The sequence below is a fragment of the Boleophthalmus pectinirostris genome, unplaced genomic scaffold (assembly GCF_026225935.1).
Source record: "Boleophthalmus pectinirostris isolate CB_2022bp ecotype Guang Dong unplaced genomic scaffold, ASM2622593v1 HiC_scaffold_17, whole genome shotgun sequence".
NCBI lineage: Eukaryota > Metazoa > Chordata > Actinopteri > Gobiiformes > Gobiidae > Boleophthalmus > Boleophthalmus pectinirostris.
The window spans coordinates 29,772,540-29,788,647 of NW_026571115.1; the positions used below are offsets into that span (position 1 = coordinate 29,772,540).

The 16,108-nt window shown below is 39.2% G+C and overlaps 1 protein-coding gene across 1 annotated transcript; it reads left to right on the forward strand.

Moving 5' to 3' along the window:
• Positions 1 to 1,413: 1,413 nt before the first annotated feature.
• Positions 1,414 to 15,583, forward strand: LOC110175656 (beta-galactoside-binding lectin). Its single transcript, XM_020941861.2, has 4 exons — positions 1,414 to 1,493; positions 8,876 to 8,958; positions 10,508 to 10,679; positions 14,581 to 15,583. Exons 1-4 carry the CDS (start codon positions 1,485 to 1,487, stop codon positions 14,725 to 14,727), a joined length of 411 nt encoding a protein of 136 aa, XP_020797520.2. The 5' UTR covers positions 1,414 to 1,484; the 3' UTR covers positions 14,728 to 15,583.
• Positions 15,584 to 16,108: the final 525 nt, after the last annotated feature.

The window sequence follows — 16,108 nt, forward strand, 5'->3', positions numbered from 1 at the left end:
AATTCAGGTACAAATGAGATTTTTATTAATAAGACCACCAAGCCCAGTCCAATCATGGCTCCTTCTAAGGAAAGATGCAGAAGGCCTCCGAAATATGTAGATGTGAGAAAACATCACTCTGGATTGGTCCTGGTGGGAACTGGTTTAGACCTGGTTTAGTCCAGATTTAATCCTGCATTTAGTGCTGATTTATGCATTACACATGTCCTCTTCAGCCTAGTTATCTTAGACCTGGCTGATTATTCTAATTTAGGGGGACCAAACGAAGTCGTGGGCCAAAATTTCAACAACATCTGCATATTTTCTCTTCTTTTGAGAAGTAAGATGTAATGTTAAACCTTTTCTTATTAAAATACATGTTTAATAATTGTTTTGCTTAAACACTGAATCCAGAAAAAAGCATAAATAAAATGCATAAAACAATAACAACATTTTAAATCAATAATGTCTCTATAGCCTCTATAGCTGGTGGGCAGCTCTAATCCATGTTTGATATGACCTCGCAGGCCAAAAATAATTATATTGTGGGCCAAATTTGGCTCCCGGACCTGAGTTTGACATATCTGTTCTAACTTATTTTGGCCATTTTGGTGCATTTTAAGCCATTTGTCCAGCTGTCCCACTGAACATAAACATTGTAACTGGACACTGCAGTCGCTAAATGCAGTGTGCAGTGAAAGATGTCTAGAGCCTGCCAAATATTTAGCCATCTCCGTGGTAACAAATTCACTTCTATTTTGGTCACGGGCTGCTGGAGTAGTCTGCAAGTCTGTAAGTCTGTGGTGCGTTCAGGGTCCTGCTCTGTACACCAGTAAGTAACAGTTTAACAAACTCCTGTCAAGACTAACTCAGAACTATGCAGTACTCACTGTGGTATTTACAATCACTTGGGGGGCAGCCAAGAGTAGTATAGCCAAATATACTGTAGTCAGAGAATACTTTGAACTACTACTACAAGAGTATATTGTAAAAAGTATCCAAAGTCATCCAAATAACTCAGCATTTATACAACATAACAGTGGGTGTAAGGTACTGTAATGTGATGCATACATGTACCATTACATTTCCAACTAAATTAGCTAAATTTGCTAAATAAATAAATAAAAATAAAATTCCATTAAATTACAATAAATTAAGATGTTTTTTTTTAACATTATAAAAGTACAATGTAGGTATTATGTCACTTATATCAAATGAAACAGAAAAAAGTTCTTGTAGTGTTGCAAATGCAAGGAACAGCAATTTAAAAGTGAAAAAATGCAAAGCACACTCAGATGACTGATGTCCAAAAGCTTTTAAAAATATATCTGTCCATATTATCCAGGACTGCGTTCTGATTGGCTGTGGAGTCTGCCTGTCACATCTAAGCCCCGCCCTCTGCTGCATAAATATCCAGCCCCAGCCCATGCTCTGCCCTCCAGTCTCCAGAACTCTCCACTCCTTCTTTCTCTTCCTCTGGTGCTGCAGCTGAAAAATCTGCCAAAATGAATCCAGTAAGTTCTCTTTTCTTAATATTTTTGGTCTGTGTTATTCTGTGTGTATATATTTTTTATATATTTTATTTTTATTTTGTTTGTGACAGTGACAGCAGCTTGGGACATACCACTGTTTGAATGACTGTGCACAAATGATAATGAGAATAAATGAAAAAAAAAAAAAAAATCCAGTATTTTAAGTTACATTTGGGGAGCTTTTGACTTCTTAATGCCATATATGGTCAAACTATTTACTAATACTGCAACACTTACTGCTATTACTACTACTACTGCTACTGCACTTATACTTACTAACTTTAACTTCACCTATGTGTAAAATGTCTCTGAGTTCATTCACACTTGCTTTGGGCCAAGTTAAGTCCTGAAGTAGACTTGGTTAGGTCCTGTTCTAGTCCCTGGTTTAGTTCTTGGTTAGTCCCAACTTATGTGTTTATATATTTTGTGTTTATCACAGAATATACTGAATACTTTTAATACTTTATTTCACAAGACAGTTCAATTTGCAGCACTAGTACCTAAATTAGAATCACAATGAATTCTGTTATCTCACCTTATTTTGATACTTTACAGTGATATCACGCTTGGGGAGGGGTTCCGCATGGATGTCTATGGCGGAATGTTCAGCATTTGCCATGGTGACAGAATGCACACGCTGCAAAAAAGTTTTTTAAGATGGTCTGAAAACTCAAGAAAGAATATGAAATGGATTTAATTGATGCATTTTCAAGAGCCTGCGATCAGTTCGAGTTGAATCAGTTCTTTACGGTCAGATTCAATTCGAATAAAGCTCGGAAAGTCTAACAGAGCTTCAGACAGAGCATGCCTACAGTTAGCGTCAAAAACGTTTTTAAGATAGAAAAAAGTTTGCAAAAAAGATGGGAAAAAGTTATCAAAAATGTTTTTAAGATGGTCTGAAAACTCAAGAAATAGTACGAAATGGATTTAAATGGCACATTTTCAGGAGCCTGCGATTGGTTCGAGTTAAATCAGTTCTTTACGGTCAGATTGTGTTCAAATAAAGCTCGTAAAGTCTAACAGAGCTTCAGACAGAGCATGCCTACAGTTAAGCGTCAAAAAAGTTTTTAAGATGGTCTGAAAACTCAAGAAAGAATATGGAACAGATTTAAACTGCGCATTTTCTGGAGCCTGCGATTGGTTCGAGTTAAATCAGTTCTTTAGGGTCAGATTGTGTTCACATAAAGCTCAGAAAGTCCAACAGAGCTTCAAGACAGAGTATGCCTACAGTTAATGTCAAAAAAGTTTTTAAGATGGTCTGAAAACTCAAGAAAGAATACGAAAGAGATTTGAAACGGCGCATTTTCAGGAGCCCTGCGATCGTCACGAGTTAAGTCGGGTCTTTACGGTCAGATTGCGTTCACATAAAGCTCGGAAAGTCTAACAGAGCTTCAGACAGAACATGCCTACAGTTAGCGTCACACCCCCTGGAGAATGGTGGCGACATCAGCTGCAAAGTATCAACAGTAAATAAAGTAGGAATTCAATCTATACCGATCTGTACTCTTATCTCAAGGAATTCCAGTCTAATATAGTTTTACTTGAACTGACGTGACCTCAGCTTACGGGCACTGGGACCATGTGACATCTGTGTATTCTGAGCAGCTGCTGGTTCAATTCCACACACAAGCCTAATAAAGTGTCTTTTATTGGGGAAGGGGAAATGGCATTGAATAACATGAGCTAAATGCTTTATCCACTAAAAAAGTTACAATCATAATGTTAGTTTAGTTTGAGTTCTTGTAGCTTCATTCATAGTTTTTGGAGTGATGAGAAAATGGGAAATGGCAAAAACCATAGCAACAACATCAAAACAAATATTCTTTTTTTTTTTTTTTTTTTTTTTGCTTGAACCTATCCAGTTACCATAGCAACTCAAAATAAATGTTCTATCTTTTTGAATAGTTAGTAGTTCTCAAAATGGTTACTGTTATTAAAAAAATAAATAAACTTGTGGTAATTTATAGGTTGCCTGTTTAATCCCTGTTACTAACACTGTGTATTATTGGTAGCACTGTTGTTGTGTCCTTGGGCAAAACACCTCACCTCATGTGTCTGCCCCATGATGTTTGAATGAGTTTGAATTACAACTTTAATGTACATAACTGAACAAATGCACAGACCTCTTAGAGTATTTTATCCCCTTTAAAATCTGCAGTTATCTGGGCATTACAGTGGCACAACAATTTCAATTTAGTTTATGTCAGATGCCCTCCCTTCTGCCACCAACCGTTATGTCTAGACTGAGCTGGTAATCCAGATTGGTTGGTGAATGCTAAAGGCACTATTTACCCAAATGAATTGTAGTGATTTATTTATTTATTTTGCATTTAGTTGCATTATACTATTTATTCCTATTACATTGTGTTACATTTTTATTTTTTTTTTAATATATAAATTATCTTTTTAATTAATAAAAAAAATATTTGAATTTATTTTGTATTTTATTTATTATTTATATTTATTTATTTATTTTTAGTAATTATTATATTTAATATTTACAATTTAAATTTATTTCTATTTTAAATTTATTTATTTTTCTTTCTTCTTTTTTTTTTTTATCAATTTATCTGTGGTATGGTTTGGACTTTCAGCACAGCGTTTGCTCTTACAACTAGAGCTGCAACAAGTTTACCGATTAATCGTGACTAACCGATTATCGAAATCGCTGTCCACTATGTCAGAAATCGAAGAATCGTTAACTGTTTTTTACACAGGCTCCTAAACGTCTCATATCGAAAATGAATCAAGTCAAAAATAATCATTAGTTACAACCAGGGGAGTCGACAGGGAGGGGGCAAAGGGGTCTGTTGTCCTGGGGCTCAAGGTCTTAGGGGGCCCAGAATTGGAACCTCCACCTATTAATTAGTATTAAAGGGGAGGCCCATGTGAGTTTTCGTGCCCCGGGGCCCCAAATTTCCCAATTTGTGGTGACACGTGAAATCAATATGAATGTTCTTGATAAGTCGATGTTGCAAATCACCCCCAAATGCCGAGTTAACCAATCTCGCTGACGATTTATTGATAAACAAACACCACATGTTGATAGCTATATATTTTAAGGTGACAACAAATTTTATCGCCTAAACCACAATGAACTCCATGATTCCGATTGCCACATGTGCGTTTGGGTTCAGCCATTTTTGCTTCCTTCAGCTCTTCCACCTCCCTTTCCACTTTCTCTTCTCTGTACTTCGGAAAGTTTTACTCATCAAGTCCCACAAAGTTTTTTTTTTTTTTTTCCAAATTTGGTGCGGTCAAAGAGTGCAGCTGCTGAACAACTGGCGAGCGCGGGATCCAGTTGGAATCTCTGAGTGTTCCACCAATGAAACTAATGAGAAACATGCGCTCGTGAATCTGGAGGAGAAAGAACTTCTTATAAAAGGTGTCGCTACCGAAAGCCAGAGGAAGCAGACACGTACAAGTGAATGAAGAGTTTACTGAAATGGTAAACTTGGTGCTTAAGTGAAGCAATGAAGATCAATTTTTATGAAAAGAACTAGATGTACCCTATTCTGTTACTGTTTAAAGGGTTCATGTTGCTCTATTTTCTGATCTACAGTATGTTATAATGTTGTTTCCTCACCACAAACAGACCTGGAGTTGTGTTTTGTTTCATTCGCACATGTTTAACACGCAAACCCTGCATATTTGGGCTGAATTGTTCCACCTTGTGATGTCATGTGGTAATACAAGAACTGCTTCACTGTGTTTTTCAACTTTGTACATCTTCACTAGAATACTTTGGATCATTTCAGGCCTAGAATTTTCAACCTCTACTGAACAAAAGGTCATAAGGTGGAACAGAGCATTTTAAGTTTTGGAGATGTAGACAGACAAGTATGAAGGGTGACTCAAACATGTGTGAATGAAACAAAACACAATTCCGGGTCTGTTTTTGAGGAGGCAAAAGCATTCTAACATGGTTTAAAACTCACAAGAGTCAATTCTGCATGATATAGAACATTGTTTCCCAAAGACTGGGTCACAAGAGATTTTTTTTGGGGTTGCCTTGTCACGATCTGCATGTAGGTCTGCAATATACCAAATGTTTTCTCCATGCACGCTCCTCACTTTTTTAGCAACACTGCCTTGCCTAACCAATTTTCTGTGGGAAATAAGGATGTAATGATATCCAAGTCTCATGATACGATATCGTCACGGTATGAACCTCACAGTACGATATTTATTGCGATATTGTGGGAAAGCTCACGATATGATGGGGAGGTTGACGATTAGGGATGTAAAAATATCCAAATCTCTCGGTATGATATTTTCACGGTACACGTCTCACGGTACGATATTTATGGTGATTTTTTTTTTTTTGGAGGTTAACAAAACTGTGAATATGCTTCTTTTTCCTCTTAAAATGCCTTGACAAGATTTAATCTAAAGAACTAAGACTTAAAAGTGTTTAGAACTGTTATTTCTTCTTGTAGTCTGCACTGAAATGGAGCAAAGGATCATGGTCTATGTAGTTCCCACTGTCTTTTTTATTGCTATTATTATTATTTTATTGCTGCACCAAAACTCTTAATTTAAGCTAAGAGACTTGTAATTCGATATATTGTGATGGTCCACGATATTATTGAGAGAACGCTGACGATACGATATCACAGTATTTCAGTTATTGTTGCATCCTTAGTGGGGAAACACTGATTACTGTTTTTCATGGTTTAAAACTTGAGTAAAACTAATTGTTCAGAGAGACACGATCACTCAGTCAACAATAAAATCCTCATTAATGTTCAATAATGGTCACAGATTTATTTTGTGATTTACGAATAATGTCTATTAACTTGGGTAGCAAAGATTTCTGACTTTTAAAATATGGGTCCCCAGAAAAAAAAAGTTTGGAAAACACTGATATTGAACATCAAAAATATACAACAATCATTCAATTGAATCTGGTTTTCCAGCTTAACCTGCAGATAGAGACACATCCAAGTTTGTCTCATTCTCAGTTTATGAACAGGCCTCATGTGAAAGCTCAGAACCTCCAGAATTCCCTCACTGAGCTGCAGAGGCTGCACTAGCACTGAGTCATATTTGGTTGCAGGTTTTACATCGTGACCTTTCAGATCAGAGAGAGCCATTTTAGGTTTAAACACACTGGAATGCATCACAACAATTATGACATAAATAACTTGTCCATCGTGTCCAATGTTTTTGTAATTCAGAGTAAATCAGTATTACAGTTGTTATCAGTAAAAGCTGTATTTGATTTGTACATGTTTGCCTTGCATCTAGGGTCACAGTAAGGTCATGGTTTTGGAATTTCAAAACGAAATCTCTTGGTTCCTTTAAGGAAAATAAAGGGATTTGACAGTAGTGATGTGGAGGAGCAAGAGACGGAAAGGCTGAGGAGTAGTGGTGTCCTAAATGTTAACATTAATGGTAAAAAAAATAAAAAAAATGCTACCAGTTTGAATGAATACAGTATAATGTCATTTTCAACTGAGGATACTGATCTGTTCTTTCATTTTAAGATAAGATAAATTTTTGTGCAGAACCAGAACTTTTCGTTTGTGAGGCTAGAGCATTGTTTCCCAAAGACTGGGTTGCCAGAGGTTATTTTTGGGGTTGACTTGTCACGATCTGCATGTAGGTCTGCAGTATACATATACAAACATCTCCGCACACCCCTCTGCTCCTCAGTTTTTTGGCAGCACCACCTTGTCTAACCAATTTTCTGTGGGAAATACTGATTACTGTTTTTCACTGTTTAAAACATGAGTGCCCGAGCGCACTTAAAATCCCTTCATTTTCTGAAAAATCAACAGTGCGCCTTATAATCCGATGTGGTTTATGTATTAATTCTGGTTGTGCTTTCTGACCTCGAACTGATTTTCACACATATTCCACCGAGTCATGTCCTTTAGTCCGACAGAAGCTGAACCGCATCATGGCACAAGGAGTGAGCTGTTTTTCTTTTAATGCTTATAGTTTATGCAAATTAGTCACGTAGTTTTAAGTTTATTTTCTGTAAAATGTAAACAAATGCGCGCAAAGCTGCAGTAAACACATGATTACTCCACGTAGGAAATAAAAAAGTCTCAAGTGTCGTCTGTTTGTTTCGTTTGTTGCGTCTTATAATCCGGTGCGTCTTCATGTATGAAAATAAACGAGAGAGTTCAGCATTATTGGTATTGCGCCTTATAATCCTGTGCGCATTATAGTCTGAAAAATACGGTAATACTAATTGTTCAGAGAGACATGATCACTCAGTCAACAATAAAATATCCTCATTAATGTCAGTCATTTACGAATAATGTCTATTGACTTGGGTTGCAAACATTTGTGACTTTTAAAACATGGGTCCCCAGAAAAAAAGTTTGGGAAACACCGGGCTAGAGTGCTGAGAAACCATGCTGCTATGTGTGAATACTATTACCAGTGATATTATTGATACCTGCTCAAATGAGGATCTAGTTTTGCATCAGTTTTTGTTCCTACCTGCTGTCAGTGTCTCCTCTCGAAGCTAAGCAGGACTGGGCCTGATTAGTTCTTTGACAGGAGACCGCTAGGAACACAGGTTTGGTTGTTTATTTATTTATTTCATTCATAAAGTATGAAAAGACATCAAAAGTGTCACAATATCAACATATAAGAAATGAATGAAAAGGAGCAGAAAGAAGAGTCATTTTATGTTCCCTTTTCAAGACAAAACATCTACGCCGATGGTTACTAAACATTTCAGATCAGTACGTTTCAGTTCAGGCACAATTATTAATCAATGGCAAACAGAAATCTTCACTTTTATGCACAACAACTTTTTATGTGTTATTTATTTTATGTGTTTTTCAAATGTCATCATTGTACTTGAAATTAACTCCTTTCACAGTGATGCTTTACTCCATAACCTTGGTCCTAATCTGGGTTTTTTGAGCATGTAGGTTCCTTTTAAATTGTAGTGGCTTGTACCACAGTGGGCCAGCAGTGACTCCAGTGGAAACTGTCACTGTGTTTTTAGGCAAGACGGTGGAGTTGGGGCAGGGAGGGGGGTGCAGCTCTAGATCCAATAAAGTGTGTGGTTGTGATTGGTTGTAAAGAGTGTCGGCCCTCTTATTTTATAAAAGGCTCATTATTAAAGGTGTTTTATGGAAACAAATGAAGAGTTTAGTGAAGTTTAAACTTGGCACTTAGTCTCTGGCAGTTTGACGTGTAATGAAGAACTGTAGGAACTTTATGCTCTTACTGTTTCAAAAAGTACTACACTCACAACTGAACTTGTGTTACCAGAGTCTTAACCTGCAGATAGAGACACATCTAAGTTTGTCTCATTCTCAGTTTATGGACAGACCGTGCCTCATGTATTTCAGTTGTTCATATGATTTACTGTATGTTGTTCTTTGCGCCCACAGGATGCAATGACTGTGAAGAACATGTCCTTTAAGGTGGGACAGACCCTGACTCTGGGGGGAACGATCAAACCTGACGCCGCAAAGTAAGTCCATTTGACATGAGGTGCACCAATAGTATGTGCAAACTTTTTGTTGGAGATGGTTTATGTGAAACTTTTCAGAGATTATACGTCTGCAGGTCGTACACACAGACCGTATATATGAATATATTCTAGCCTCTTAGCGTTTTGACGGGGAGTTAGCTACTTCGCGGTGCATAGACCTACATCAGCGCTAGAGGTGTGCAAAAATATCGGAATATCGATATATCATATCGTTTAATGTGACGATCCATCCATCCATTTTCATCCGCTTATCCGGGGCCGGGTCGCGGGGGCAGCAGCCTAAGCAGGGACTCCCAGACTTCCTTCACCCCAGACACATCCTCCGGCTCCTCTGGGGGGACCCCGAAGCGTTCCCAGGCCAGCCGAGAGACATAGTCCCTCCAGCGTGTCCTGGGTCTTCTCCGGGGCCTCCTCCCGGTGGGACATGCCCGGAACACCTCCCGAGGGAGGCGCCCAGGAGGCATCCGGAACAGATGCCCGAGCCACCTCAACTGGCTCCTCTCAACATGGAGGAGCAGCGGCTCTACTCCGAGCCCCTCCCGTGTAACCGAGCTCCTCACCCTATCTCTAAGGGAGCGCCCAGCCACCCTGCGGAGGAAACTCATTTCGAGCGCTTGTATCCACGATCTCGTCCTTTCGGTCACTACCCAGAGCTCATGACCATAGGTGAGAGTAGGAACGAAGACTGACCGGTAAATCGAGAGCTTCGCCTTTCAACTCCCTCTTCACCACAACGGTCCGATACAGCGACCGCATCACTGCCGAAGCTGCACCGATCCACCTGTCAATCTCACGTTCCGTCCTTCCCTCACTCGTGAACAAGACCCCGAGATACTTGAACTCCTCCACTTGAGGCAAAGACTCCCCACCCACCCGGAGAGGGCAAGCCACCTTTTTCCGGTCGAGAACCATGGCCTCGGACTTAATGTGACGATACCGTATCGATATCGTGGGCTACTGTATCGATATGTCACCAAGAGTATTTTTATGTGTGTTTTACTAAATTATTTTGTTACAGAGCTACAGTTTTGTTGCATGTGTTGTTGAGTGAAAGGAAACTCATTTATGCAACACATTTGACATTTTGACACTGTTTTGAGGATTAAAATGTTTGTGATTCATATGAACTTTGCACAAGAAGTGGATTAACAAACACTTTTAGTATCAGAGCCATGATTTAGCCTTTATTTTTTATTGAACTGTATCGAATCTATTTGAAATATATCACATCGAATTGAAAGTGCACTGTATCGAGATATGTATTGTATCGTGGCCTATGTATCGAGGTATGTATCGTATCGGCAACTTCTTAATGATACCCAGCCCTAATCAGCGCATCAGCTTTTTCTGGAGCCGTTTTCAGTTGGATTAGTGTGGACAAACACTGCATCCACAACGAAAACGACTCGAATATGTACTAAAGTGGACGGGGCCTAGAGCAGACACAAGCACAGCCGGTCTTCTCTGACATTTCACTTGTGTGTTCTTCTGTGCTGAGTGACTGTATCCTGTGTGTCCTCTTGTGCAGGTTTGCAGTGAACATTTCCCCGGATGGGAATGACATCACCATGCACGTAAACCCTCGCTTCGACTCAGACGGAGATCAGAACACTGTGGTGTGTAACTCGTACCAGGACGGTGCGTGGTGCGAGGAGCAGAGGGAGGCCGGCTTCCCCTTCACAGCTGGAGGAGAGTTCAAGGTAACAAGACCCCATGCAATCACACTGTTAGTGGTAAAAAATGTCCCACAGTATGGCATTAAACATATCAACACATTAAACACCTTTAACTGAATCGATGTAGGATGTGGAGCTCAACAGCTTCCGCCTGCTCTGGTTCCAAAAGTATATTTTCCAATCATTTTTACCATAGACAAAAAAAATAAATATCAAGATTTAATTTCATGAGTTTTTATTTGAGCAATTTGAACTTTCTTACACTGAGTAACAAAGGCATCACGGAGGCTAACCAGCTATGTACAAACTAATATTCATAACAGGAAAATGAATGAGAAATTTACTTCCAGAACCGGTAAAGCAAAGCAAAATCAAGAAGTATGTCTGTCTGCGTGGTGATGTTTGTTTTGGTTCACTTGGGCACTTTTATGCACTTCTGTGATGTGACTGGTTCACCCGACCAGAAGCTGGATTCTCATGACTTTGTGAATTCATAGATATCGTGAGAATCCATCAGGCTGTGCGAGGTTAAGCAGCACGAGCCCCACCAGAAAAGTGACATAGGTGGAGTAATGATTGACTGACCCTGCGTTCGATTATCTTCCGACTCCCACTCGTACCTCGGATTTGACATCAAGTCCGAGGTTGAATTCTGTTATTCTATTATTCTGTTTCGTGTGTCGGATTACGTGGATTATGATTATGACTATTACCTCATCTTTTGAAAACACTGCCACTTTAATTAAATTCATTTTTAAAATTTGCACTTCATTTTATGTTATGATTTCTCTTCCGTTACAACCTTGGGGACGTTAATGCCTGTTAAATCAAGTATTTGTTCAATACTGACCTCACCACAACACGACTACCAAACCCACAGGCAGTGATCAGTGTTGGGGAGTAACAGATTACATGTACCGGAGTTACGTAATCAGAGTACAAATTATGAGTAACTGTATTCAGTTACAGTTACTCTTTCCATGAGTAGTAATTGGATTACAGTTACTTTGTTGAAATAAATGGATTACATGTTGGTATTTTCCTGTTTTAACATTTTGGGCTTTTTTTTTTTTTTTTTCTCGGTAATTCCACTCATTGCCGGAAACTAAACCAGGTCTAAACTAGATCTTAACTAGATCTTAACTAGATATAAACCAGGACTAAACCAGGACTAAACCAGGACTAAACCAGACTAAACCAAGACTAAAACCAGACTAAACCAACTAAACCAAGACTAAACCAAGACTAAACCAGACTAAACCAGGACTAAACCAAGACTAAACAAGACTAAACCAAGACTAAACCAGGACTAAACCAAGACTAAACCAGACTAAACCAGACTAAACCAGACTAAACCAAGACTAAACCAAGACTAAACCAGGACTAAACCAGGACTAAACCAGGACTAAACCAGGACTAAACCAGGACTAAACCAGGACTAAACCAGGACTAAACCAGGACTAAACCAGGACTAAACCAGGACTAAACCAAGACTAAACCAAGACTAAACCAGGACTAAACCAGGACTAAACCAGACTAAACCAAGACTAAACCAGACTAAACCAGGACTAAACCAGGACTAAACCAGGACTAAACCAGGACTAAACCAGGACTAAACCAGGACTAAACCAAGACTAAACCAGGACTAAACCAGGACTAAACCAGGACTAAACCAGGACTAAACCAGGACTAAACCATGCTGCGTGGACGTGTCTCCTCCTCTTCTATCAATAATATTTTTTATACAGTTAAGTAAAGTCTGGGCTTTTTATTTTCTTTGAGTAGACAAAATATCTTATGTTACAATATCCTAGTCTTTCAAGTCAATAATCAAGTAATCCAAAGTATTCAGATTACGTTACTCACTTTAAGTAATTTAATGGATTACGTTACAAACTACATTCTGGAGTATGTAATCTGTAATTTGTAGGGGAATACATTTTAAAAGTAACCTTCCCAACACTGGCAGTGATACGGATGTGGTAAAGTATTGCAGTGATATGAGTGAGTGAAATTGTCATTTAAAACACCAAAGTGTCCAAACACAATGAAAACACTTCATATTTACACGTCACAGTGGGCGTAGACATCTTGGATTCTGACTCTGAATCCTTGCTCGATCTACTTTTTCCACCACCGAGGTCTGAGTCGCGCCGTCCCAGGAAAAAGGGCGTGTCACATGTGCTGCGAGGCAACTTACTCGGAAAAGCGATTCGGAAGGATAATCGTTAGATTCAGAAACAGGACCACGCCTCAACCTCCCCTTGCTCCTCTCCAGCGAACCACAGCTTGGCTTAACCACACATTCAGTTACCCAGAGGCCCTATTTATACAGGCCTATCCCGACAACACCACCTGTTTCATATTGATGCGTGCAGGAGCGTGTGGGGCATCTCAGTGCAGCCCGCAGAGACTCTACGGCACATCACAAACACACACGCTCCCTACGCACGGCTCGTCTGCAACAGCGTGTGCCCTCGTGTACCAGCGTGCATCACAGGGCAGGTTAAACTTCCTAAACATCCTACCTGTCCATCTGCCTCACGTCAGCACGCCGCCCCTCGCCTTTTCACGCTCTCGCTCCTTCCTGCGTACAGCGAAAACAAGCCCCTCCCACAGTGCGGCTGATTAGAAGAGCAAGACCAAACGTGAAGCAAAAACTAGTCTAAATTTGTGTTACAGTGTTGGCACAAAGCAGGTCTACAGCATAGAGCGGATCTACAGAACAGACCTACTGCCACATTTGGCTGAAGTTTGTCTAACAAAAGTGCACAAATGCATCTGTGTTTGTCACGATGTGCGTTTGGTTTGGTAAACGTGCAGAGGCTGGTAAATATCACTGCAAAACCAGAAAAGAATGCAACTCCAGTTTGGAACTTTAAAAAACAGGTTTAAAAATCTTCCTTCACTTTTTTCACAGTTTTGTGTAAAGTGCCAGAGGAAGTTCTCTTAAAGAAGGGGTTCTCAAACTGTGGGTGAGGGTCCAAAAAAAGGGGCACAGAGTGTTTCAGTGCAGTTTGCTTGGCTTTGTATTAGGTAGATCATTTTGACTTGATCATTTTGTAAGTAGCTCGCATGCTGAAAAAGTGTGAGCACCCCTGATATAAACACTAAATCCACTTGTCTTGCTCCTTAACAGTGTATATGCTGAATCAAAATTTGTGACCTCTGAAATTTCACACACTTTAAACACCCTGATCACAGCCAGGTGTTTAAACTGTGGATACCTGTTTGACCAATCACACTGCTCCTTAGAGATCCAGACCCCGCCGCTCTTAACCTGCATTTGATTTATCCTTCTGAATCGGTTTTCCGTGGAAACTCAACACGTGTGATGACACGCCCCTTTTCCTGGGACGGTGCGACTCAGACCTTGGTGGTGGAAAAAGAAAACCAAGCAAGGATTCTGTGTCAGAATCCAAGCTGGCTGTGCCCACTGTGACGTGTAAATATGAAGTGTTTTCATTGTGTTTGGACACTTTTGTGGTTTAAATGACAATTTCAGTCACTCATATTACTGCAGTACCTCACCTTGTCCATATCACTGCCTGTGGGTTTGGTAGTCGGTGTTGTGGTGAGGCTAATATTGAACAAATACTTGATTTAATGGATGTTATCTTCCCTAAGGTTGTAACAGAAGAAAAATCATAAGATAAAATGAAGTGCACATTTCAAAAAATGTAATCAATTAAAGTGGCAGTGAGGGAACAGTCATATTCATACTGTCATAATCCACGTTGTCCGACACACGAAAGTAATAATACACTTCAAACTCGGATGTGACATCAAATCCCAGGTCCAAGTGGGAGTTGGAAGATAATCGAACGCACGGTTTGTCCTCCAGGAACTGCCCAGTTTAGCAGCTTTATTGTACGTTCGATATCGCAGTTCCAAAAATTCTGAAACTTTTCTTTTACCATTTCAGATGAGCATCACATTCAACCCGGGTGACTTCCTGGTGGTTCTCCCTGACGGCTCCTCCTTCTCGTTCCCAAACCGCATGGGCCGAGATAAATACTCCGTGGTGAGCGTAGATGGAGACGCACGCATCACCACCTTCGAGATCAAATAAAAGTTCACATTTTTTATGAACATGTCTTGCTTTAAAACGCAGTAGGAAAGTGAAAGTGTTATGCAAAGTTTTACAATAAGTTTTACAACAAGTTTTACAATAAGTATCACCCGGGTTTGATTGAGTTAATGAATTAAAGGTCCTATATTACGCAAAATTGGCAGTTGTGAGCTTTTAGTCATGTTAGAATGTTTTCTAGTGAAGGTGTGTATGGAGTTTAAAAACACAGTGGAGCCCTTTCTGTATTACTACAAATCCATGTGAGAGAAGAACTCATCTAAATACGCAGGATTTGTGCGTTACAATGTGTGTGAATGAAACAAAACACAAACTCCAGGTATTTTTTTTTATATGGGAACAACATTATAACATATGTTAGCATAATATGGGATCTTTAAACTGAAAATTTTGATGCTTGCGTAGATAATTTGCTGTTTGATGTCAATTTCAGATGGAAGGCAGAGGACCTGTATAACTCTATGGGCACTTACTCGTTACTAGAACTAATATCCAAACTTAAAATGATGAAAACAATATCTTTAAACTGTTAATTTGTGAAGATTTTTTGAAGATTTTGAACTTTTAAAAATGTGGATAGGCCTCAAAATGAACCACAAACCAGGACAAAACACAAATTCTGTAATGGAGAATTTTGAGCTGTTTTCCTGATCTTGAAACTAAAAAATAGAGACCGTTTTGAATGTTGTCATGTGAAAAAATATAGATTCATTCTTTGTACTGATCTGTTACTGTTCATTGGAGCTTCTGCTTATGATTCGTATGTTTTGTCCCCAACATTCCGCAACGGTGTGAGTTCATTTGCCTGTAACAGTATTAAAATGTGCAAAAAAACAAATTCGTTTGACTCTGGTCTTTGATATGATACAACAGCTGTGTGCAACTGCAAACACATGAAAAATGAAAAACGCTTGCACCAGAAGAAATGCAACTGCTGCTCTGAATGTTCCATGATCATCGTCAGAGCAAAAGGGAAACATTAGCCGCACTTTTGGTGAGTCAGCTACTTAAAACTCTCTGAATTTACACGCAAATGCCAAACCGGAGTTTTCTAGAATATCTACTCTAGAAATTTCTAGAAAGATTTGTTTTCAGAGGTGAATTCGCAGTTTGCGTGTAAAAGATGGATACAAACAAAAGGAAATATCTCAGTTTTTAAAAAAATATCTGTGTACGTGTAAACTGGGCCTAATATCACAAAAAAAAATTTAATAAATATAAATCAACATTAGCCAACAGTTTTTCAGTTAGTCTCTCTCACCTTTTTTTTTTTTTTAATGATTGAAAATCAAACAGAGGCTCCTAATTTTCATTTACACTGGTTAATATGTGCATTGTGTCTCCATGGTAACTGGTGAACATT